A 23282-nucleotide genomic window follows, 5' to 3' on the forward strand; every position below is an offset into this window, starting at 1 on the left:
TGTAAAAATGAAGCACTTTACTTTTAATATTACATTATTTTCACTTCAGTTTCTCTTTAAAAGGTTACAGCTGTCCTTTTAAAAAGGAGCTGCAAAGGTTCAAAAGAAGATGTGTGACCTCCAGTCCATTCCAGAGTAGTAGGTTGTAAGGTGAAATGTCTATCCTCTGTCTTTCACTGCCACAGGGTTTGTGAAATCCGCACATGGAATGCCTGGTAGAAATACGACAGACAATTGGAGAAAACACACCAAGGCATTACAGCAATTTGTTTACAGGAATGAATTCTTAACATTTTCAACCAGGAAGCAAGGCGACAGTTTATTAGAGCACCACACCTAGCAGCAGGTTCACTCCACAATGCTCAGGACAAGGTTATGATCAATAAAGCTTAAGTGACGGAAGAGAGAGATGTGAGCTGAGAGGTAAGAGCTAGACACTCGCTAACACTTTTAAGCCTTTAACTATCATGCACATTTTTGACGTGTTTTCATGACAAATAGGAATATACATCCAGGGCCGGTTCTCTCATGAAGCTAGGTGAAACATTTGCATCAGGCGCAGAGATTTTAGGGGCAGCCTTTTTGTATTTTGTGTACCTTCCTGAGGCTAGGAGCAGACATCCATAGCGTTGCGGAAAACGCTGCAATTTTGCCACTTATGGAAGTCTATGGGTCGCAGGAAAAACCGCATATTAAAAATGCATATGCCTTTTTGATGGGTGCGTTTTCAAAAATGCTGGTTTTGTTGCATAATCTTCAAAATGCATGAAAAATGCCCATAATGAGAGTCAATGGAAACATAATGGTATGCATTTTACATGCGTTTTTTTTATGCGTTTTTGAAAAAAAAAATTTATGATATATCTCCGCTTCCTGTCTTCCTAGTGATTTGCATAAAACGCAAAAGGAAAACGCATTTGCGCTTTGTATATACAAACCACTAATGCATTAAAATGCTTGTAAAACGCATCTGCGGTAAATAAAAAAAGTTAACGAACGCACGCAACATAGCATGAAACATTACATAAAACGCAGCGTGTTATGTTATGTGTGCACCTAGCCTGAAGAGGAATGGAGTGGCTGAGGTTGTGCAGTTAGTTTGTCACAGACTCACAGCCAGCCAGTGTGCTATTGTGTTGAGCTGCAGCATGTCATGTGAGAACATTAAATGAAGCAGAGTAAATTGTCGGGTGCTGTGCGATTATTCCAAATCTGGGTGGGAGGAGCATCCTCATAAGTATGCCTCAGACAGCAAAAAGTCTAGAACCGGTCATGTATACATCTAGGCATTAACAAGGTAATGCTGGGTGCAGGTATACAGTGGGCAGGGCCGGGCCGAGGCATAGGCTGGAGAGGCTCCAGCCTCAGGGAGCAGTGTAGGAGGGGGCGCAGAATTCATTCAGCTGTCATTGCTAATTGTGTATGAAGCAGAAAGAAATAAGAAAAGGGGATACATGGCAGTGACTGCAAGCCAGATAACTAGATATTAAGGTGTTGGGGAGGTTGTGGGCCCTATGGCGCCTCTTAGTCTAATAGCAATCAGTGTGTGACGGCAGGGGTGGCAGGGATGGAGGGGCGCACTTTGGTGTCTCAGCCTTGGGTGCTGGAGGACCTTGTCCCGGCTCTGACAGTGGGATGCGAAAGTTTTGGCAACGTTGTTAATCGTCATGATTTTCCCGTATAAATTGTTGGTTGTTACGATAAAAAATGTCAGTTAACTATATCATATAGGAGACACACACAGTCATATTTGAGAAGTGAAATTAAGTTTATTGCATTTACAGAAAGTGTGCAATAATTGTTTAAATAAAATTAGGCAGATGCTGAAAATTGAACTCAAATTGGCTTGGTAAGCTCAGTGACCCCTGACCTACATACACAGGTGAATCCAATTATAAGAGAGTATTTAAGGGGGTCAATTGTAAGTTTCCCTCCTCTTGAAAATTTCTCTGAGGAGTAGCAACATGGAGGTCTCAAAACAACTCTCAAATGACCTGATGACAAAGATTGTTCACCATCATGGTTTAGGGCAGTGTTTCTCAAGCCTGTCCTCGCGACTCCCCAGGGGTGCATGTTTTGCAGGCAACCTCCTCTATGCACAGGTGGGGTAATTACTGTCTCAGCTACATGGAACCCACCTAACTGAGACACTAGTTACCCCACCTGGGCATAGGTGAGGTTGCCTGCAAAACATGCACTGTTGGGGAGTCTTGAGGACAGGTTTGAGAAACACTGGTTTAGGGGATGGATACAGAAAGCTGTCTCAGAGGTTTCAGCTGTCTGTTTCCACAGTTAGGAACATATTGAGGAAATGGAACACCACAGGCTCAGTTCAAGTTAAAGGGACTCCGAGCAGTGCAGAAACTATGAAAAGATGCATACTATTTTAAAGCTCTCTTTCTCCTCTTTCCATTGATATATAAACCACCGCCCTACGCCTTTTAGTTTTCGCTATTTTCACGATCGAAATTGCCTTGGCCGCGACTTCGATCGCGAAAATAGAGAAAACTAAAAGGCGTAGGGCGACGATTTAGGTGGGCGTCGAAAGAGGAGAAAGAGAGCTTTAAAATGATATCCATCTTTCAATAGTTACATTGTATTACACAGGGCGACTTTTTCTGCTGAATGGAGCTGCTGACTTTGAGAAAAAGTCGCCCTGTGTAATACAATATAACTATGGAAAGATGGATATCATTTTAAAGCTCTCTTTCTCCTCTTTCTGACGACACCTAAATCGTCGCCCTACGCCTTTTAGTTTTCTCTATTTCCGCGATCAAAGTCGCGGCCGTGGCAATTTCGATAGCGAAAATAGCGAAAACTAAAAGGCGTAGGGCGGTGGTTTATATATCATTGGAAAGAGGAGAAAGAGAGCTTTAAAATGATATACATCTTTCCATAGTTTCTGCACTGCTCGGAGTCCCTTTAAGGCTCGAAGTGGCAGACCAAGAAAAACCTTGGATAAACAGAAGCGGCGAATGGTGAGAACAGTAGGAGTCAACCCAACCCAAAGACTTACAACATCATCTTGCTGCAGATGGAATCACTGTGCATTGTTCAACCATTCGGCGCACTTTACACAAGGAGATGCTGTATGGAGAAGAAGCCTTTTCTCTGCCCACTGCACAAACAGACACTTGAGGTATGCTAAAGCACATTTGGACAAGCCAGCTTCATTTTGGAATAAGGTGCTGTGGACTGTTGAAACTAAATTTGAGTTATTTGGACATAACAAGGGGTGTTATGCATGGAGGAAAAACACAGCATTTCAAGAAAAACACCTGCTACCTACAGAAAAATATGGTGGTGGTTCCATCATGCTGTGGGGCTGTGTGGCCAGTGCAGGGACTGGGAATTTTGTCAAAGTTGAGGGATGCATGGATTGCACTCAGTATCAGAAGATTCTGGAGACCAATGTCCAGGAATCAGTGGCTGAAGCTGCGCCAGGGCTGGATCTTTCAACAAGACAACGACCCTAAAAACTGCTCAAAATGCACTAAGGCATTCATGCAGAGGAACAAGTACAACGTTCTGGAATGGCCATCTCAGTCCCCAGACCTGAATATAATTGAAAATCTGTGGTATGAGTTAAAGAGAGCTGTCCATGCTCGGAAGCCATCAAATCTGAATGAAGTAAAGGCGTATTGTAAAGAGGAATGGTCCAAAATGCATCGCTTCAACCAGAATCCAGACTCTCATTGGAACTTACAGGAAGCGTTTAGAGGCTGTAATTTCTGCAAAAGGAGAATCTACTAAATATTGATTACATTTCTTTTGTGGTGCCCAAATGTATCCACCTGCCTAATTTTATTTAAACAATTATTGCACACTTTCTTTAAATCCAATAAACTTAATTTCACTTCTCAAATATCACTCTGTGTCTCCTGTATGATATATTTAACTGACATTTTTTATAGTAACAACAAACGATATATACAGGAAAATCATGACGATTAACAACGTTGCCCAAACATTCGCAACCCACTTTACATTTTGCAGTTGCCAAATAATCTAAAATTACCGTTTAGATGTTTTAAAAGGATGTTTTACAGGTAAGGGCTCAGACACACTATAAGCGCTTTTCTGAGAGCTTTTTGGCGATCAGAGCTTTCTGAGAGTTTTTTAGAAAACGCTTCCATTGACTTGTATTAAAATCACGGCAAAATTGTGTGATTTTACCGTGACTTTAAAGGAGTTGTCAGGCAAATTTTAATAAAATAAACGCTACTTATCGGGGGCTTCCTCCAGCCCCAAGCTCCCAGGACCTTCCTCGCCGCAGCTCCGCCCGCAGCCGTTTGCCGGAGCTCCGACCCGGTCCCCGGCGATGACGTCAGACCTGGAGGTCGCTCTGTACTGCGCCTGCGGGATCGGCGCTGCCAATCACCGCCACGTGGGCCGGAGCGGACTGCGCAGGCGCAGTAGTTCTGCGCCTGCGCAGTCCGCTCCTGGCCACGTGGCAGCGATTGACAGCGCCCATCGCGCAGGCGCAATACAGAGCGACCTCCAGGTCGCTCTGACGTCATCGCCGGGGACCGGGTCGGAGCTCCGGCAAACAGCTGCGGGCAGAGCTGCGGCGAGGGAGGTCCTGGGAGCTTGGGGCTGGAGGAAGCCCCCGGTAAGTAGCGTTTATTTTATTAAAATTTGCCTGACAACTCCTTTAATGTAAGTCAATGGGTGCTTTTTAAAACAAAGCTCTTAGAAAGCTCTGCTGGACAAAAAGTGTTGAGAGAAGCGCTTATATTGTGTCTGAGGCCTAATGGTTTGAAATTTTGAAAGCACAATGACAGCCCATTCACACCAAAATCGCGGCAAAACGCTCAAACGCTTGCGCTTTTTAAAAGCGCTAGTGTAATGAAACCCCATGGGCCCATTCTTACTTGGGCGGTTTGCGCTAATCGCCGCAAATCGCCCAAAAGCCCCCAAAAACGTGAAATGCAAACACGTCGCCTGCACCATTTTCAGGCGATTTCCCGGCGATCGCGTTTCAGTGCTATAGAAGCGCTAAACGCAATCACGGCAAAATCGCCGCAGTATTCAGTGATTTTTCCGCGTGAAATCGCGGAAAAATCACTCCTGCAAAACAAACGCAAGTGTGAATGGGCCCTGAGAGTTTGTTAGAGAATAATTCTTTTTACCCTATGGCACAAGATGAATAGTGTGTTTTATATTTTCTCTTTGTTTATATTTCTTTTTATAATTTACTACTTTTTACATTTTTCTTTTTATTACTAGATCTCTCTTTATTTTGACCTGGTGAATGGTCAATTTTAGATATATTTCCTGTAGCACTATAGACTTATATATTGAGGTATATACATGTTTGATATTGTCATAGACTGGTATGATCCACTGATAACACCATCTATCTATATGTGCTATGTTTTTCTTTTTATTGTTAAAATGTGGCCAGTAATCTATTAGTCTTGATGTGTATGACTGACATGTTGTATATGTGCCACAATAGAAAGATTTAAAAACAAAGCAAAATGATCTATTGAATGACATCTAGATGTTTCGGTTTTCGCATGCATTACAATGAACACGGTTGATCTAAAATGATTGCAATTCGTTTGTTAACTTGACAGTTTGATTTTGCATAGTCCCAAACCTTTTTAAGCTGGCCATTAATGATACAACCCTGCGGACAATCAATTATTTTCGATCACCGCAGTAATGTATAGGAAATGATCGGCCGTGCCCGTTAACGCCTGAAAACCCATGAACTATTCAATCATATCCATGGAATCTAACCGTTTCTCGGATTGATCCCATAAATCTGATCGTATTGGCTAGGGGGTTTTGGGCCAATAATGGGTACTTCTGATTGTTCCCCATCGATTATCGATACAACTGGAAAAGATCATCCACTGGATTGTATTGTTAATGGCCACATTTACACCTGTTAAATGATCACAACTGAAACCTGTGTGGCTATTGGCTATCATTATAGTACAAATTAACCACTTAGGTGTATCTGGATGGATATATCCGTCTAGACAGCCTGCCCTGCTGCCGGGCACGCGATCACGCGTGCTCCCGCACACATTCTTGCCATCTTCCGTTAGCCTGGAGATCAATGAATGGGAAGACAGTTCCCATTCATTGATCTAAGTCTCCGTATGAAATACCGACACCATCAGCGAGACGGCTCCGTCTTTCATAAATTCACTTCCGTCCCGGCCACGCTTTACTTCCGCTTGCGTAGTAATACTACGCATGCAGAAGTAAGCTCTGAGGGCATCTTGTGGCCAAATAGTAAAATTACATCTGGAAATAAAAATTTTGATAACATTTTTTTACTGTTAAAAATAGTCCCTATAGTTGCACTAAAAAATGTTTGTAAAAAAAAAAAAATACATAAATAGCTAGCTTAGGGAGTAAACATTTCTAATATGTATGCAGTAAGGTATATTACTGTTGTTATTTTTTTTTATTCTGGGCTTGTAATAAGTGATGGATGCAAAACTGAAAAAATGCACCTTTATTTCCAATTAAAATATCGGCGCCATATATTGTGATAGGGACATCATTTTAAATGATGTAATAACTGGGAAAAATAGGCAAATAAAATACATGGGTTTTAATTATGGTAGCATGTATTAATTTCAAACTATAATGGCCAATATCTGAGAAATAATGATTTTTTTTCTATTTCTTTCTTAATCTTCCTGTTAAAATGGATTTAGAATAAAATAATTCTTAGCAAAATGTACCACCCAAAGAAAGCCTAAATGGTGGAGGAAAAAACAAGATATAGATCATTTCAGTGTGATAAGTAGTGGTAAAGTTATTGGTGAATGAATGGGAGGTGAAAGTTGCTCGGATGCATAAGGTGATACACTTTAGGCTGAAGTGGTTGAAGGACCACTATTTTTGCTATTTTATTTTAATTTTTTTAACTTTTCAGGAAATGGTAGCTAGAGAATAATGAGGTCTGTATAACACCCGCCATACTCTATCAGGCTTTAGCTTAGATCATAAAAAACTCTCAGGTGATACGGGAGGCAGTAGCCAGATATGTACAGCTGGTGGCAGTGGCGTAGCTAAGGAGCTGTGGGCCCCGATGCAAGTTTTACAATGGGGCCCCCCCAAGCAATTTATACATAACAATTGATATGGCGCACCAAAACCTGCCAATGCAAGGTGCAAGAAGGGGATGGGGAACAGTTTAATGATTACCACTATTCAAAGTATCTATAGGAATGATTATTATGAGCACAGGACCAATAGAGAGCTAATACTGTAGTTGAGGGAGGGCCCTTCGGGGCGCCTCTGGCCCAAGGGCCCTTATGCGATTGCATCCGTTGCAACCCCTATTGCTACGCCCCTGGCTGGTGATAACAATAAAACATTGGAGCTAGTCTACTTTAGGGGACCCACCGCAAATCCCCATAGACACTTTCAGCTGGGCTGCAGAAACGGAACAAATGTCCGCTTTCACCTTGTTTAAACCCCCACAAGCCTTATACCCATGGATAGGTAAGCATATCCTCTAACGAATTGTGAGGTTTTCGGTCCAAAAAAGAGTTGAAATGGGCTGTGTAGGAGCCGCCGAACGGCCTTCATCTCGGTTCCGTCGGCCATCTTCGTTCTGCTGTGCAGGTCCTTTCTTCCTCCTCATTGGAGGGTTTGTTAGCTGCTGACAGAAGCTGGCACGCCCCCACCCAACAATTCCCTCCAATGAGGAGGAAGAAACGACCTGCAGAGCAGAACCAAGATGGCTGACGGACCCGAAATTGCGGCCGTTTGGCGGCTCCTGTACAGTCAGTTACAACTTTTTTTTGACCGAAACCCGCAAAATTCGTTAGAGGGCATGCTTAGCTACCAGAGGATATAAGGCTTGTGGAGGTTTAAACAAGCAAACGGAAGACATTTGTTCCGTTTTGCAGCCCAGCTGAAATTGTCTATGGGGATTTGCGGTGGGTCCCCTAAAGTAGACTAGCTCCAAAACATTTATAAATGTGAATATGCTTTTAACAGCTCGGTGTAATTTAGTAAACTGGACTCTGCAGGGGTAGGCTAGGTTTACTGTCTGCTGTGTAGCAGTAGGCAGTTGGTGTATAGGTTAGTAGGTGTCTGCTCTGTAGCAGTAGGCAGTTGGCTTATAGGTTAGTTGGTGTCTGTTGTGTAGCAGGAGACAGTTGGTGTATGGCAGGGCAGTTTCTAGGCTAAAATTCACCCAGGGCGAGAGTGTAAAAATTGCACACACACCCCCCCCCCTCCCTGCCGTGGAGCCAGGTATAGGTGCCCACAGTATAGGTTAGCCACGTTTAGTTGCACTCAGTATAGGTAGCCAGCTATAGGTCCCCCCAGTATAGGTAGCGGGCTATAGGTCCCCCCAGTATAGGTAGCCAGGCATAGGTGCCCCTGTATAATTGTCCCCAGTACAAGTTAGTCAGGTAGGTGCCTCCAGTATAGGTAGCCAGTATAGTTGCACTCAGTATAGGTTAGATAGGCAGGTGCCCCCAGTATAGGTTAGATAGGTAGGTGCCCCCAGTATAGGTTAGCTAGGTGGATGCCTCTAATATAGGTAGCCAGAATAGTTGCCCCCAGCATAGGTTACATAGGTAGGTGCCCCCAGTATAGGTTAGTTAGGTAGGTGCCTCCAATATAGGTAGCCAGTATAGTTGCCCCCAGCATAGGCTAGATAGGTAGACGCCCCCAGTATAGGTTAGCTAGGTAGGTTCCCCCAGTATGGGTTAGATAGGTAGGTGCCCCCAGTATAGGTTAGATAGGTAGCTTCCCCCAGTACAGGTTAGATAGGTAGGTGCCCCCAGTATAGGTTAGATAGGTAGCTTCCCCAGTATAGGTTATATAGCTAAATATGTGCTAAACAGGAAGTAAAGTGTGTATACATGGCTATGCAGAGGAGAAGACCAGCGGCAAGTGATTGGAGTGGAACCAGGGAGGTGAGTTGCTGACAGTTTACAGCGCTTCCCTGCGCAGTAGGAAGGGGGAGCATGGAGGGCGGCCCGGAGAGAGGAAGGGAGGGAGAGGTCGGGCTGCCCTTCCCGCAGCTGCGGCTCCCCCTCCATTACAGCACCCCCTCCTCCCTCAGCGCTCAGGGCGGCCGCACTGCCCTAGAAATGGGCCTGGTGTATAGGTTAGTTGGTGTCTGTTGTGTAGCAGGAGACAGTTGGTGTATAGCAGGGGTCCCCAAACTTTTTTGACCGAGGGCCAATTGACTGTTCCTGAAACTGTTTGGGGGCCAAAGTAGCAACTCTTTAACACATTTATCCATAGGTACAATTACTTATATTTCCTTAGATAAAACATGTTCCTATCTGGTGTGCAACCCAACTTTCAGTATGATGGAGGGCGGGTTGTAACTGTGCTGAAACTGCCCGTCTGAATTTCCCACACAGGAAGGAAGTTAAAAGGAACATTATCAGGTGCTTACACTTTCTGTGGTCTGAAAAAGTCCCTCTTCCTTTTTTCCTCAGTTACTATAATCCTATTCTTCCTGACTTCTAATCTTTAAAGGAGTCCTGAGAAGACCACATAAATGCCAAAATGAACCTACCTGGGCTTCCTGCAGCTGTCCCCTTAGTCCGTGACGTCCTTCGGCGTCCTCTGGGCACCCTGCGTTCTTCAGCTAGTGGCTCCATTAGCCTTGTGACGTGCGCTACTGGGCATGCGTGCCCGTCGCCGTGAGTGTTCTGCGCACTCACAGGTTTCGAAAGAATGAACTGCGCGTGCGCAGAACACTCATGACAATTATTAGACACCTAGAATAAAATTGTAAGCATTATGTTATGTGTTTACTCAGTTTCTATTTATTTAACCATTACTGCCTCTGGGATGTGAGCTTCACGTCCGCAGAAACAGCTGCTACAGCCGCAGGGACGCGATAGTCACGTCCCTGCAGTTTGGGGGCTGTGCGCAGAAGCCCGGCGATCGCAATGGTCCCAGCAACAGGAGGGATTGGTGGCAGGAGACAAAAGTCCCCTGAGCCAATCCGTACATGTCTGCTGAGAATGATCACTGTTTTTGTTCAAAAACAGTGATCATTCTGTAATGGCGCTGCCTCCCACTCGCTCGTTTTTTCCATTCATTCATCTCCCTTCTAGGCCACCGTGATTGCAGGCATGAATGGATGCCTGCGTCACTTCCCTAGTTACAGTGTAACACATTATTTCCTATGTAGTGTACTTATTGTATACTGACACAGGAAGTTCCTGTGTATGCCTGCTGCTATGGGAGCCGCTGTTCTGTCACAGTGCGCAGCAAGTTGCTCTGATATGAGGACTGAAGTGTAGCGGCGGCATGAAGAGGATGGGGAATTTTTAGGAAGTGGCCGCAGGGGGATGAGGGGAGGTTAGCAGGTACTGGGGGCAACTATACTAGCTACCTATACTACTGGCGCAACTATACTACCTATACTGGTGCAACTATACTAGCTACCTATACTACTGGGGCAACTATACTACCTGTACTGGGGGCAACTATAATACCTATACTGGGGCAAATATACTATCTATACTATAAACTATACCTGGCTACCCTATACAGGGGGCACCTGTACCTGGCTACCATACCTGGTATGGTTCTGAAACCTGCCTGAAGAAGAAACTTAAAGTTTTGAAAGCTTGCAAAGAAATCTTGTACAGTTATTAAACTTGTACTTGTACAGTCATTAACCTTTTGGGGACCACGGACGTTGAATCAACGTCCAGCAGGTGGTGCTACCGTTCTGACTGGACGTTGATTCAACGTCCGCGCTAAAGAACCGCCCCGATGCGATTATGGGCACCCGGGAGGGGAGATTAAGCTGTCATACGACAGCTGACATCTCCCCTCAGTGATCAGCAGCCATCGCGTATGGCTGCTGATCACGTGATCACTACGATCGCCGTCGGATCGTAGTGATCACTTTGACAGCGGCGGCGGCGGCAGGGGGGAAAAGAAGAGGATCCACTCACCTCCCTGCTGTTCCAGTGACGATCGGCGCCCCCCTCTGCTCTGGCCGGCATCTCTGCTTCGTCTGAGGTCAGCGCCGGGTCCCGGCTTGATGATGTCATCAAGCCGCCACCCGAGCTGAGCGTCATTTGAATCGGAGATGTCGGCTGGAGAAGAAGGGGGCTACTGTGGCTCATCGCTGGAGCCTGGAAGGTGAGTGATGGCTGCTGGCGTAAGGGGGGACACTTGCCACCATGGGGGGGGGACTGCCCAGCCAGCCACAGACAGGATCCGACCCGCCCAGCCTCCCAAACGCGCGCACCCCCCTCCACCGCAAAATGCCTGGTCCTTAAGGAGGGTTAGGCGGCCGGTCCCAAAGTGGTTAAAGGTATCACCAAAACAACTTTGTTTGTTTATGTCTTCGGATTCATGACTAATACCAGTCCACACGTATTTGGCAGAGCAGCGTCTCACCTGTTCTGGCGGACGTGTTCCTCTGTCAGTCCATGACTCCATGCTCTCCCCGACTTCACCCACCCTTACAGGGGCGGGTCTCCTCTGTGACCTGACACATGCCACAGGTCACAGAGAAGCCAGTGGTGGATGGAGATGGAAGTGCACGGAGCCACAGAGGTGTGCCCCTTCTGGGGGCAGGAAGTAACAGTTAAGTTGAGGAAGAGGAACCTTAGTGGGCCCCTAAGGGCTCTGGGGAAATTGCCCACTTTGCCTCTATGATGGCGCTGGCTCTGCTAAGGTGACTCAATGGTTAACAGAAAATAATAAAGAAAAGTGAAGTACTAAAGCATAAGGAATCAGACTAGTCGTGCCATGGGCTAATCATAGTCATGTTTGGAAGTTGCTTGAGACAGGGACACTTTGGCTAGATTCTAGCATACAAGTCATCATATGGTGAGAAAGAAAGAACAATTCACACACCTCGCTGTTATTATTCATCATTTTTCATGGGAATTGTTAATTAATATCCTTAATATTCTTACATGTGCATAAATTACATGGTACGATTTAATTAACCCTGAATAAACCTGTTACCACCCTGTACTTGATCCCTCCGTTGCTGTTGCCAACTAATAAATTTTACGTAAGGAGAAGACTTCCCTTGCCAAGGTGTCTGATAATTTTTGTGATTTGCTGCTGGGAATGAGACTGGAACACCGCCCAAGCTGGTTTGCTCTGTTTTTCTTCTTAGTTACATTGGTTAGTCAGGTATTCGTTTTAGCTGCATACTAAAGAAATCAAGCTGAGCTATTGTATCATCAAGGAATACAAAAAAATATATTTATTAATTACATGACAGATCAAATCTCATAAAAAAAATACACACCATAAACACCATTAGTGCCAATTTATACAGATTGATGATAAAAACACAAGCCTGGCAGAAAAGCTTCATAGACTGGCTATCCTCACATATATGAATGCCCAGTTAGATAAATGATTACTGAATAGGAGCAAATTTACTCTGGCCAGAGGCCTCATCCGCGCATTCACACCAAAATGCCTGGCAGCAATATACAGTTGGGGGCCCCTTAATAAATTAGCATCCAGGAGAGGCGTTGGACTCCATTAAATCAACACCACAGCATCCGCTGTTAATCATAGCAAAGTCCACCATGCTGGATGGATATTCGCCCACTAGTTATATATTAGGGAAAGATCTCACCCTAAGCTTGAACGCTGTAAGTCCGCTTTTATCCATCCCGGTCTTGCTAGAGGTAGTTTCCTTCCAGCCCTTCTCAGTCACCCTGTGTGAGTTGCGGCATAAGAGGGATTCAGCAAACCGCTGTTATGGGACGTGGTTATAGGCTACTGCATGTGGTGGATAACGCAGCTGAGCAGACAACCGGCCTAAAGGTGGCCACACAACATACAATTTTTTAAAATATCTGTTCAATTTAAGAATTGCAATCAATTTTTCTGACGGATTGGAACATTTCAAAAATATGACCAATGTACCACACACCTGTGTTAAATGTTTCCCCAATTATGATAAAACTGATTGGAAATTCTGAGAAAATTGCTTGGGTGTGTATATTAATAAATTGACAATCTAACACACACCGTACAATTTTTAGAGAAATTAAAGAAAAATATCTGGCATTCCGGATAGATAAAAATAGAAAAAAACGGGAAATCCGATCGGATTTTTCAGTCGAATGGAAAAAAAGCTTTCGTTTTTTTCGGGAGATCCGATCGTTTTTATCGAATTGCTGTAAAATCGGATCATTTTATTGTATCGTGTGTGGCCACCTTAAGCTCTGCCCACCTACACATTTTGAACCACCCTGGTTCTTCCTCAGGGTGTGGCCGGATGAGTGCACTCCTTTTCATTCCCCACACCACGCCCTTCCCTTATACTCAGCAGCGTGTCAATGCTTGCGTAAGAGGAGCAATCCAGCCGCATCACTAGCAGAGTCCTGAGCACAAGCCAAATGAAGGCAGGGCGGGCAGTCAGCTGTAGCAGCAGTCCACCTATACATGAAAGAGTTCAGCGCAGGCCTACAAATCATACAGTTTGCGCGCAAAGCTGCACCAATACATTGCTTCAGTATAATCATTATACCAGATGCCATCATACAACCATCATAATTCTTATACAGTTCCCAAGAATAGAAGATCCATCACTTTCATCTACTTTGCTTTTTTCAATTCCAAAGTTTATGCTGGGTCAAGCAGGGACCTAGTGGTCCATAATTCCTTTTATTTGATTCCGCTGCCAGATTAGCATGCCATTTTAAAGGACCACTGTCGTGAAGATCTTAAAATATTAAATATTTGTAAATCTATTTAGATAAGAAGTGCATTTCTCCCAGAGTAAAATGAGCCATACATTACTTTTCTCCTATGTTGCTGTCACTTACAGTAAATAGTAGAAATCTGAGAGAGCGGACAGGTTTTGCACTAGCACATCTGCTCATGGGGCGTTCTTAGGGATTTCTTTATTTTCAAAAGCACTTAGTAAATGGCAGTTTCTCCGTCCAACTGCCAAAAAAGTGTGCAGGGAGGCTGGCCAGCATCTTAATATAATTTTTTTTCAGGTAATGTCTTTATAAAGAATAAACCCCTATGGAGAGATGGACTAGCCCAAAACCTGTCGCTTCTGACAGATTTCTACTACTGTAAGTGATAGCAACATAGGAGAAAAGTATGGCTCATCTTGTTCCGGAAGAAACTTACTTCTTATTTGTATGTGTGTATAATATATATATATATATATATATATATATATATATATATATATATATATATATATATATATATACACACACACACCAAGGGGTAAGCAGCACAAACCAAATTTTTATGCAATTCTATGCAAAGCATGCACGCAGCGCAGGAGGTCCCCAACCTCCATAAGAAATATATAATTACAGAGGGGCTGCAGCACACAACAGGAAAACAGTGACAGGGGCTCTTGGTTACGCTTTAACGCGCTTAAGCTCACCAACTGCGCCAAAGTGTCCCCGATCTGGTGAGTCCTACTCTACCATGCAAAATGCCAGTTTTTATAAGCAGTCTAGTGGGAACTAAACCAAAAACCCAAGAGTCAACTAAATGGGAAAAAAAGGAGATTAAAAACACCTTACCTTTCACTAGCTACCAAATGAACTCTCTGAACATGTGCAATGCACTCATTTATATGTTTAACTGTGCTAGAGGTGGGCGTGGTTATGCAGGCTTACAAGGGAAAATTATAAATAAATACCAAGGGGTAAGCAGCACAAACCAAAGTGTGTTCCCTGCCTGAAGGCGGAGCGTTGTGACGCTGCACTCCAGCGCTTGGAACGCAGAAGTCAGGTGAGTAATTATCCGCCCGCAGTGCCTGCTTGCCGCTAATATATTATATAGAGGGGAGAGAGCAGAAGGAGGGGACCCAGGTGAGGGGGGTTCTGGCCCCCCTCCCTGCCGCTGTCCCAGCTGCCCCTCCTTCTAGTGCTGCTTCCCCTCCTGCTCTGCCGCTGTGGGAGGTCGTGGCGACACCCCCCGCGCTGTCAGTCAGTTAAAACAGAAATGAGCTCCGAAACTAAAATAAAAGTGCCAGATTGTATTAGAGGATTGTATTACTTATCATTTTGCTCTGTCATTATTGCACACCTACAAAGCCTTTCACCCCGCAGAGACTCTGACCTGATACCTCGGTTGACAGTTCAGGGTTGAGGTTGTACAGATGCATTTCTAGCCTGCAGGCTAGCACCACATCTGTTCCTATGGACAGGAAGAGAACTGATCCATGGCTCCTGTTGGAGCAGCTTCCCATAGACTGGGTGATTGAGGCCAACCATGAACTCAGTGGTAATTCAGACTTTGCTTAACCTCTTGAGGACTGCAGGGCTAAACCCCCCTAGTGACCAGGCAATTTTTAGTTTAAAAGGCCACTGCAGCTTTAAGGCCAAGCTGCAGGGCCGCACAACATAGCACACGAGTGATTCCCCCCCCCCCCTTTTCTCCCCACCAACAGAGCTCTCTGTTGGTGGGGTCTGATCGCTCCCCCCATGTTTATTTTTTGTTTAATAAATATTTGTGTTGCCGTATTTAAAAAAAAAACCCTCTTCCTTTAAATCCCTTCCCTCCCTCGCTCCCTCCCTCCCCACAGCCGGCCAATTACGGCGATCGGCTGTCATAGGCTTCTGCCTATGAGAGCCGATCGCTCTCTTGTCCCTCAGGGGGACAGCCGTGTCACACGGCTGTCCCCAGTGCAGCGCTGCTGCTGATCGCAGCGCTGCACAGAGTAAATAGACGGCGATCACGCCGTCTAACAGTCTCCCGAGCGGCAATAGCCGCTCGGAGACTGAAGGCGGGGCGGAGCTCCGCCCCCAAGCAGGAGATGCGCGCGCAGCCTGCGCGCGATCTCCTGCAAAACAGAGCCCCAGGACTTTACGCCAATTGGCGTTAGGCGGTCCTGGGGCTGCCGCCGCGGCCACGCCTACTGGCGTGACGCGGTCGGCAAGAGGTTAAAGAGAATCTATTTAAAAAAAACAGCCACTGGGGGGTACTTACCTCGGAATGGGGAAACCTCTGGATCCTAATGAGGCTTCCCCCGTCCTCTTCACCCTCCAATATGCAGCGCTGGAAGGCCCCGAAAAACAGGCATGTAAATATTTACCTTCTCGGCTCCAGCTCAGGCACAGTAGCAGCTTTTCAGCAAAAATAGCCAAGCCCGGTTGGGTCCACTCTACTGCGCAGGCACAGACTTATGAGGTAAGTATCCCCCAGGGGTTTTTTTTTGTTGCAGAGTCTCCACCATGCCAGACCATTAAACAGCTATCACGCTGATACGTGAAGAGGTAGCATAACAAGTACAAATTATGCAGAGGTGAGTAAGAGTACTCAGGCTTCAGGCCGAAGTCGTTACACAAGGTCAGAGGTATCAAAGTACAAGGTAGCTAGGCAAGAATCGTAGTCAATAATCAGGCAGGGTCATACACATAAGTCAGATGTCAGTCATATTGTAAGGATGATCAGTAGAGTAGTCAGGGACAGGCCAAGTCAGCACGGAAATCAGATGGCAGTAAAGCAGAAGGACTAGACAAAGGCAAGGTCGAGAGGCAGGCAGGAGGCCAGTACACAGAAAATATGCAATATGATGTTACTAAAATAATATTACCATATGATAATTACAATACGATAATATTACAAATATAACTACAAAATAACAAGACTGACTAACTAGAGTACATATATATTGTGCGTCTACACAATATATTAATGTAGCGCAAAAGGATCACTAGCTAGGCCAAGAACCAGCGTACTGATTAGTATCAAGGCCAGTGAACGACTGAGAGCTCTGGCCTTAAATACACAATAGAAAATTCCCAAAACCACTTCCCAAATGGTAGCACCTCCTGCATGGTGATGTCACCTGATGACATTACCTTCAGATCCGCCTCCTTAGCCTATAAGGTCCAACAGGTCTCGCGCGCACTGCGCACGTGTGCGCTCGGATTCCCCGCTGCAGGAGTGCTGGGGACACCGGAGGATGACAGCGCGGAAACTCTATCACCTGCACGGGCCCCGCCAGAGACGCCGCGGGACCTGCCGCTGGAAGGTAAGGTTGTTACAACAGCATTGGTGAACTCCCGTCTCCCGTATGCACGCTAGATTCTTGTCCAAAGGGAGGATAATTCACAAAACTTATCACATGAATTATCTCACCTTACTTATGAACTGATTTATTTCTCCATATCTGACTTAACCCATGATTTAAGGGCCCATATGCAATTAGATTTTTTTGTCCTGAGTCATCTCCTAGGGGATAATTTTCATATTCTGTTTAAAATAACTTTAACAATTTCAGCCCGCGCAAATTTTCACATTTCAGCGCTCCTCCCTTTCATTCCCCAATAACTTTATCACTACTTATCACAACAATGATCTATACCTTGTTTTTTCCGCCACCAATTAGGCTTTCTTTGGGTGGTACAATATGCTAAGAACTATTTTATTTTAACTACATAACGACTGCGTCACACCGATGGGCGTGACCGCGGCGGCAGCCCCAGGACCACCTAACGCCAATTGGCATCAAGTCCTGGAGCTGCAGTTTGGCAGGAAACACATGCGCGATCGCTCCCTGCCTCCGCTCCATGATTAGCCTGCTAGCCGCAATTCCCCTTTGTTTACAACTGTACAGCGCTGCTATCTCCTGCAGCTCTGTACAAGGGACACTGGGCTGTCCCTCAGAGAGGCTTGATCTGTGTGGCCTCTTTATAGGCCAATGCCTATGAGAGACAGGGAGCAGTGCCGATCGCCATCCAATAGCGATTAGGACGGCACAGGGAAGGAGGGAGAGGGAGGAAAAAAACCTCCCTTTACTCAATTTAAAAAAAAAATGTGTCCAGCATAGTGTCCTATTAAGGACACTAAAAGGAGGAAAAATTCATTTGCGTGGTGAGTTGCAGGGCTGTGCAGCACCCTGACCAAGCTGCACAGCCCTGTATTGTAAAAAAATGGCCTGGTGGTTAAGGGGGTTTAACACTGCGGTCCTCAAGTGGTTAAGTGCATTTTAATGGGAATAATAAAAAAAATTGAAAAAATTCATTATAGTTTTAAAATAAAACGTTCTACTATGGATAAAAGCCTCACATTTTATTTTCCCATTTGTCCCGGTAATCACAACAATTAAATTACTGTATATCGCTAGTTTAATGTATGGTGGCACTATTTAATTTGGAAATAAAGGTGCATTTTTCAGTTTTATAATAATATATAATAATATACCCTCTTGACATACATTTTGAAAAAAAGTATTTCATAATGTATGTAGGTGTAATATTACTATTTGGCCACAAGATGTCCTCGCGCATTATTTCCTATTTGTGTACAATAAGTACGCTAAATAGGAAAAAATGCGTGGCTATTACTTTTCAAAAGAGATGCAGGCATCTCATTTGATGCCGGCTATAACGGGGGACCAAGGGGAGATGAATAATGGGAAACCCCCAAAATGCTTTTTAGGGGACATATGGGGGGGGGGGTTGATCGGGTCTGGCAAATGATTTGCTTGTAAGGGGGACATCAGGGGGCCCCAATTTACTTTTGACCCAGGGCCCTATTGTAGCTAGAACAGGCCCTGGCAGGCAAAATATATTTATCTGGACACAGGCTTTGGATGAGTGCTTTTTTTAAAGTGCTTTTTTAACCTGCTTCCTCACAAAAATTATATTTCAGTAGAATGAAGAAATTCAGGTGCTGCACTACGTTCCGTGTACGCCAGAAGCTCTGGTTCGTCCTCTGGGCTGTGTCTCTATCAGTTGTCTTGAAGATTATGAATGTTAAACTGATACCTCTAAAATCCCAAAGTTATTTTGTGGATCCTAATCTCTTTTTCTCTGTGGATAACAATAGTGTTTTACTGTTTGACCCATCAACTAGTGTTAACTGTACTGCCATTTTTGAGCTTGAGCCATCAGAGATTCAGAAAAGTGTTCAACTTCGGAAAAGGCATATCTACGACCTGAAAGATGAAATGGTTTCAGAAATGACAAAGAATTGCACGACTTACAAGAACCTACGTGAGTATCAATGGAAGGTTTTCTCTAAAGAAGAACTGGAGTTTCCTATTGCTTATTCTATGGTTGTACATAAGGATGCTATCAACGTTGAGCGTCTCTTGCACACAATATACAGCCCAGTCAATGTGTACTGCATCCATTATGACCTAAAGTCCTCTTCGAAGTTCCAAAATGCCATGACCAATTTAGCCAGCTGCTTTCCCAATGTTTTTATTGCATCTAAACTTGAAAGGGTGATTTATGCCCATTTTTCTAGGTTGCAGGCAGATCTAAATTGTCTGTCTGATTTGCTGTCTTCACCTGTGCAGTGGAAATATGTCATTAATTTGTGTGGGCAGGACATGCCAATCAAGTCAAACTATGAACTTGTGTCTGAGATGAAGAAACTCAATGGAGAGAACATGCTTGAGACTTTTCGACCGTCACATGACAAGAAAGAACGTTATATGTATCACCACAGGCCAAGGTTTTCATTCCGTGGTGATTATATGATAGTGCCGCAGAACACGTATCTTAAGAAGACTCCACCACCTTTTGGTATTGAGATGTTTGCTGGAAGTGCCTACTTTGTTTTAAGTCATGCCTTCATTAAGTATATTTTTAGTAGCCCGTTTGTAAAGGAATTTCTAGAGTGGTCTAAGGATACTTATTCTCCAGATGAACATTTCTGGGCCACCCTTGTACGCCTACCAGGCGTTCCGGGAGAGATTCCTAGGTCTCAGGATGATGTTACAGTATTTGACAGCAAAACCCGTCTAGTGAGGTGGAGTTTTATAAAGTCGAATCCTCCGTGCTCTGGCACTTACATTCGCGATGTTTGCATTTATGGAGCAGCAGAGTTGCAATGGCTTATAAAATCAGAACATTGGTTTGGAAACAAGTTTGATCCAAAAGTAGATCCTGTGTCAGTTGAGTGCCTCATTGGAAAGCTTGCAGAACAGCAAAGAGAGTGGGTTTCTAAGTCAGCAAGGTGACTGGAATATTCATTTAGCATTATTTACAAAAGACATACCTAGCATACATTTACTAAAATAGAGAACAGTGGATTTTTATTCTTTTCAATTTAAAACCAGAAATAAAAACAAAAAAGTCCCTGCACCAGATTTACATTTGAAATTGTGAAACTTTGCTGGTTTTAAAGTGGGCCTAAAATCTTGCACAGGACAGAAGGAAAACAGAGAAATTCACCCTGTGTGTATTTAGAGAGTTTAGCTTTTCTAATTCCCCCTCATCTGTGCCTAATCACAACTGTAATTTGATCCCTCAGCTGTATCAGCTGGCTACCTCGGCAGAGCAGCTACTTTGTAAACACAGCATGTTAACCCTATGTCTGCTTCCATGAAAGCAGGAAGTAGACACAGCAGTGCAGATTTACTGCAGGATTTGTATCAGCTGTAACAAAGAAATGTTTTTCTTTAAAGGTGGTTATGCTATTGCTTATCTTTTAGACCAGAAAGGAAGTTCTGAGTTTGGGTCCACTTTAACTGTACATCTCCTTAAAGCTCAACACACACCATACAATCTTGGTTGTACAGATTTACCAAATCTATGTGGTATAAGGGCCAACAGATTGAGAATACCTTGAATGATTGATTGGATAAACTCTTATACTACATAAAGGGGTAAGATTGTACAACCAAGATTGTATAGTGTGTGTTGAGCTTTAGCAAATAACTACCAGAGTGTCCAGTGGTGACTTTGATTGTTTTCAAACAGGAAAAAAAGGAAGCCCGGTGCTTCTGAACCTTGCTATTATACCAAAGCACAATATCGGGACGGGTTCATCTTAGGGGCATCCACACATCCAATTTTGATTGGCCAATGTCTGCTCAATTTTACCACCTCTATATAGCACGAGAGCTTACTTACATAGCCTTTTCATAGTATTAAAAATCTGTTGGCCCTCATAGTACATGGGAGTGGTAAAATTGGCCAATCACTGGCCAATCAAGAGGTGTATACTGCCGTGGCTCTCCTGGTTCCAAGGTCACAAGTGCTTCTTGTAGCTCCTCTCCCAAAATCGTTTTGTGTGTTTTTGTTTTTTTTATAGGATGCACTTGCTTTTTTACAATTTGTTTACATTTTCTGTTTTTAGGCTGCATTTATGTCTTGCATTTTCTTTGAGGTTGTGTTTGCATCTTTCGATTTTAAGATGGTGGTAGGCGGATTTTGATACAGAACCCCACTTATTAGAAATGTTCATCAGTGGGCCAGGTTTAGCTAGGTAGTACTGTTGTACTTTGTATTTATAATGCTGCTTGTTCAATATAGTCAAAGGTGTTGTTTTTTTAGCTAGACATACTGTAGATAGAAAGAAGTAGCTGCGATCAAATCACTCACTAGTAACACATCTACTGGTAAGTGGTAACAAGATCAGCTATTAGCTTTGATTTGCTAGACTAAACTGCATCATGAGAGGGCATCATGCTGATATTTAAACAGGCGCCTATGGTGGTGCCCAAATTTCTGCAGCTAGGCTGCGCCCAAATTTCCTGTTTCCCTAATGAACCTATTGTCAGAATTTGTTGCCCATCCTCTGGACAATCTGATAAACATGAGCTGTCACATGTGACGAGAGAGAGGTGAAGCTCGAGGCACGTCTGCTTCCTACAGTAAAAACTCTTTTTTCAGAGGCAAAAATGTACAGGTTTTACCTCTTAAGAAGAAGGTTTGGCTTGCGAAACAGCTGTCGGGCTCTGACACCACGACTATTCTGTACCACTGTGACTACCCTGCTGGATTAAAGAGTTTTTAGGAAGCAGTGTCTCTCTCTCTCTCTCTCTCTCTGCTAGGCCTGCAGGTGGCATCCACCCAATGTTGCTCCTTTCAACCATTCAGTCAGCCAGCCTTCAATCCTCACCTCCCACCTCCTCCCATTCAACTCCTTCACCATCTTATTCTCCTCTCACCCAGTGGCGTACCTAGGGAAGATAGCGCCTATGGCAAGCACCGTAACTGCGCCCCCTCGAGGAACCCCACAGCTGCTGGGGGGGGGGGGACTGGGGTTTTGAGTGAGGGCTAAGAAGGAAAGAGAGGGATAGGGGGAGAGAATGAGGGGTATTGCTGGATCCACACCATACAATTTTTTGGCAGATTTACCAGCCAGATCGATTATTTCCAGCATGTCCGGTCTGAGAATCTATCAATTTTTTGAGCGATTTCCGTAGGAACGAACGGAAATCGCTCAGAAAATCGCTTTTAAAAAAGAGCGATTCTCAGACCGGACATGCTGGAAATAATCGATCTGGCTGGTAAATCTGCCAAAAAATTGTATGGTGCGGATCCAGCATTATGAGTAAAGATAAGGCTAGGGGGGTGGGAGGGGGAGAATGAGCAGTAGAATGGGCTGTGGGGGAGGAAATGAGGGGTTGAGGAGAGGGGATGAGGGACAAGGAGTGGAATGGGGAGAGGCGGGATGAGGTATTAGGATGGGAGAGAGGCTTCCTATACTGGAGGGGGGGGGGGAGACAGCCATCTATACTTCAGGGAGGGAGTGGGGTCCATTCATCCCTACCTTGAAGGTCCTGCTGATTCAAAACACAGACGATCAGTGGCATGCTGCTAAGGCTCCTCTGCTGTAGAATCCTCCAGCTCCATGTTGCCTGTTCTGCCTCCCTCATCAGCAGCTATGGCCAGATTATCCACCAGTACTCATTTCCCCACCACGTGTAACACAGTTCAGTGACCGGCAGATCTGCATCTCTCTCCTTCCTGCAGCCACTCTGTAATCCTCCGGCTGGGTCTGTTCAGAGAAGCAGGAAGACCAGCCAGGGGAGAGCAACTGTAGAAGGGGAGAGATGCAGATCTGCCTGTCGCTAAACTTTTCAGTGTTACCCGACACCCGTGGTGGGGAAATTGCTACAGTCCACAGTGGAGGAGAAGGGAGAGAGAGCAGGCAAAACCGGGCTGCAGGATTCCCCAGCAGAGAAGCCCTGAGCTATTACACACCGGAGCCCAGCTGCAGCCATCACACTGCTAAGCACAGATGATCATTGTTGACTCCAGCTCGTACGGTAATAGGATCGCACAGCTGAAGGGAGAGGGGGAGGGAAGCTGCTCTGCCCTGAATGCCTCCTCACATAACGCTGCACTTCTTCCTGTGTTCTGTGCACAGCAAAGGAAGGAGAGATCTGCGCCCCCCTAAGTGCCTGTAGGAGGCGGCGCCTAGGGCATTAGCCACACCTGCACGTCTCTAGATACGCGTCTGCTCTCACCTCTTTCACTTCTACTACCATTGAGGAAGTAGACTTCCCATACCACTACCTCCCCCCTTGACCCCGTCTCTTCTGACTTACTCCGTCCTCACTTCCCAGATTTGGCCCCAGTCCTCACTGCCCTGTTTAACCTCAGCCTATC

At 44.9% G+C, this 23282-nt stretch overlaps 1 protein-coding gene across 2 annotated transcripts; it reads left to right on the forward strand.

Moving 5' to 3' along the window:
* The first annotated feature begins 329 nt into the window (after positions 1-329).
* On the forward strand, positions 330-21937 carry LOC137558094 (beta-1,3-galactosyl-O-glycosyl-glycoprotein beta-1,6-N-acetylglucosaminyltransferase 4-like). Of its 2 annotated transcripts, none has more exons than XM_068271715.1 (2): positions 330-423; positions 18583-21937. In XM_068271715.1, the coding sequence occupies exon 2, from the start codon at positions 18587-18589 to the stop codon at positions 19898-19900; it is 1314 nt and encodes a 437-aa protein (XP_068127816.1). In that variant the 5' UTR covers positions 330-423; positions 18583-18586; the 3' UTR covers positions 19901-21937. The 2 variants fall into 2 exon arrangements, with proteins under 2 accessions (XP_068127816.1, XP_068127817.1); XM_068271716.1 differs by having other exon boundaries at positions 18586-21937.
* The last annotated feature ends 1345 nt before the right edge of the window (positions 21938-23282 follow it).

This window comes from Hyperolius riggenbachi, chromosome 1 (genome assembly GCF_040937935.1).
Source record: "Hyperolius riggenbachi isolate aHypRig1 chromosome 1, aHypRig1.pri, whole genome shotgun sequence".
In the NCBI taxonomy this organism is placed as follows: Eukaryota; Metazoa; Chordata; class Amphibia; order Anura; family Hyperoliidae; genus Hyperolius; species Hyperolius riggenbachi.

Coding starts and splice junctions, on each gene's coding strand:
- LOC137558094 (XM_068271715.1), top strand. CDS start 18,587: ATGAAGAAATTCAGGTGCTGCACTACGTTCCGTGTACGCCAGAAGCTC.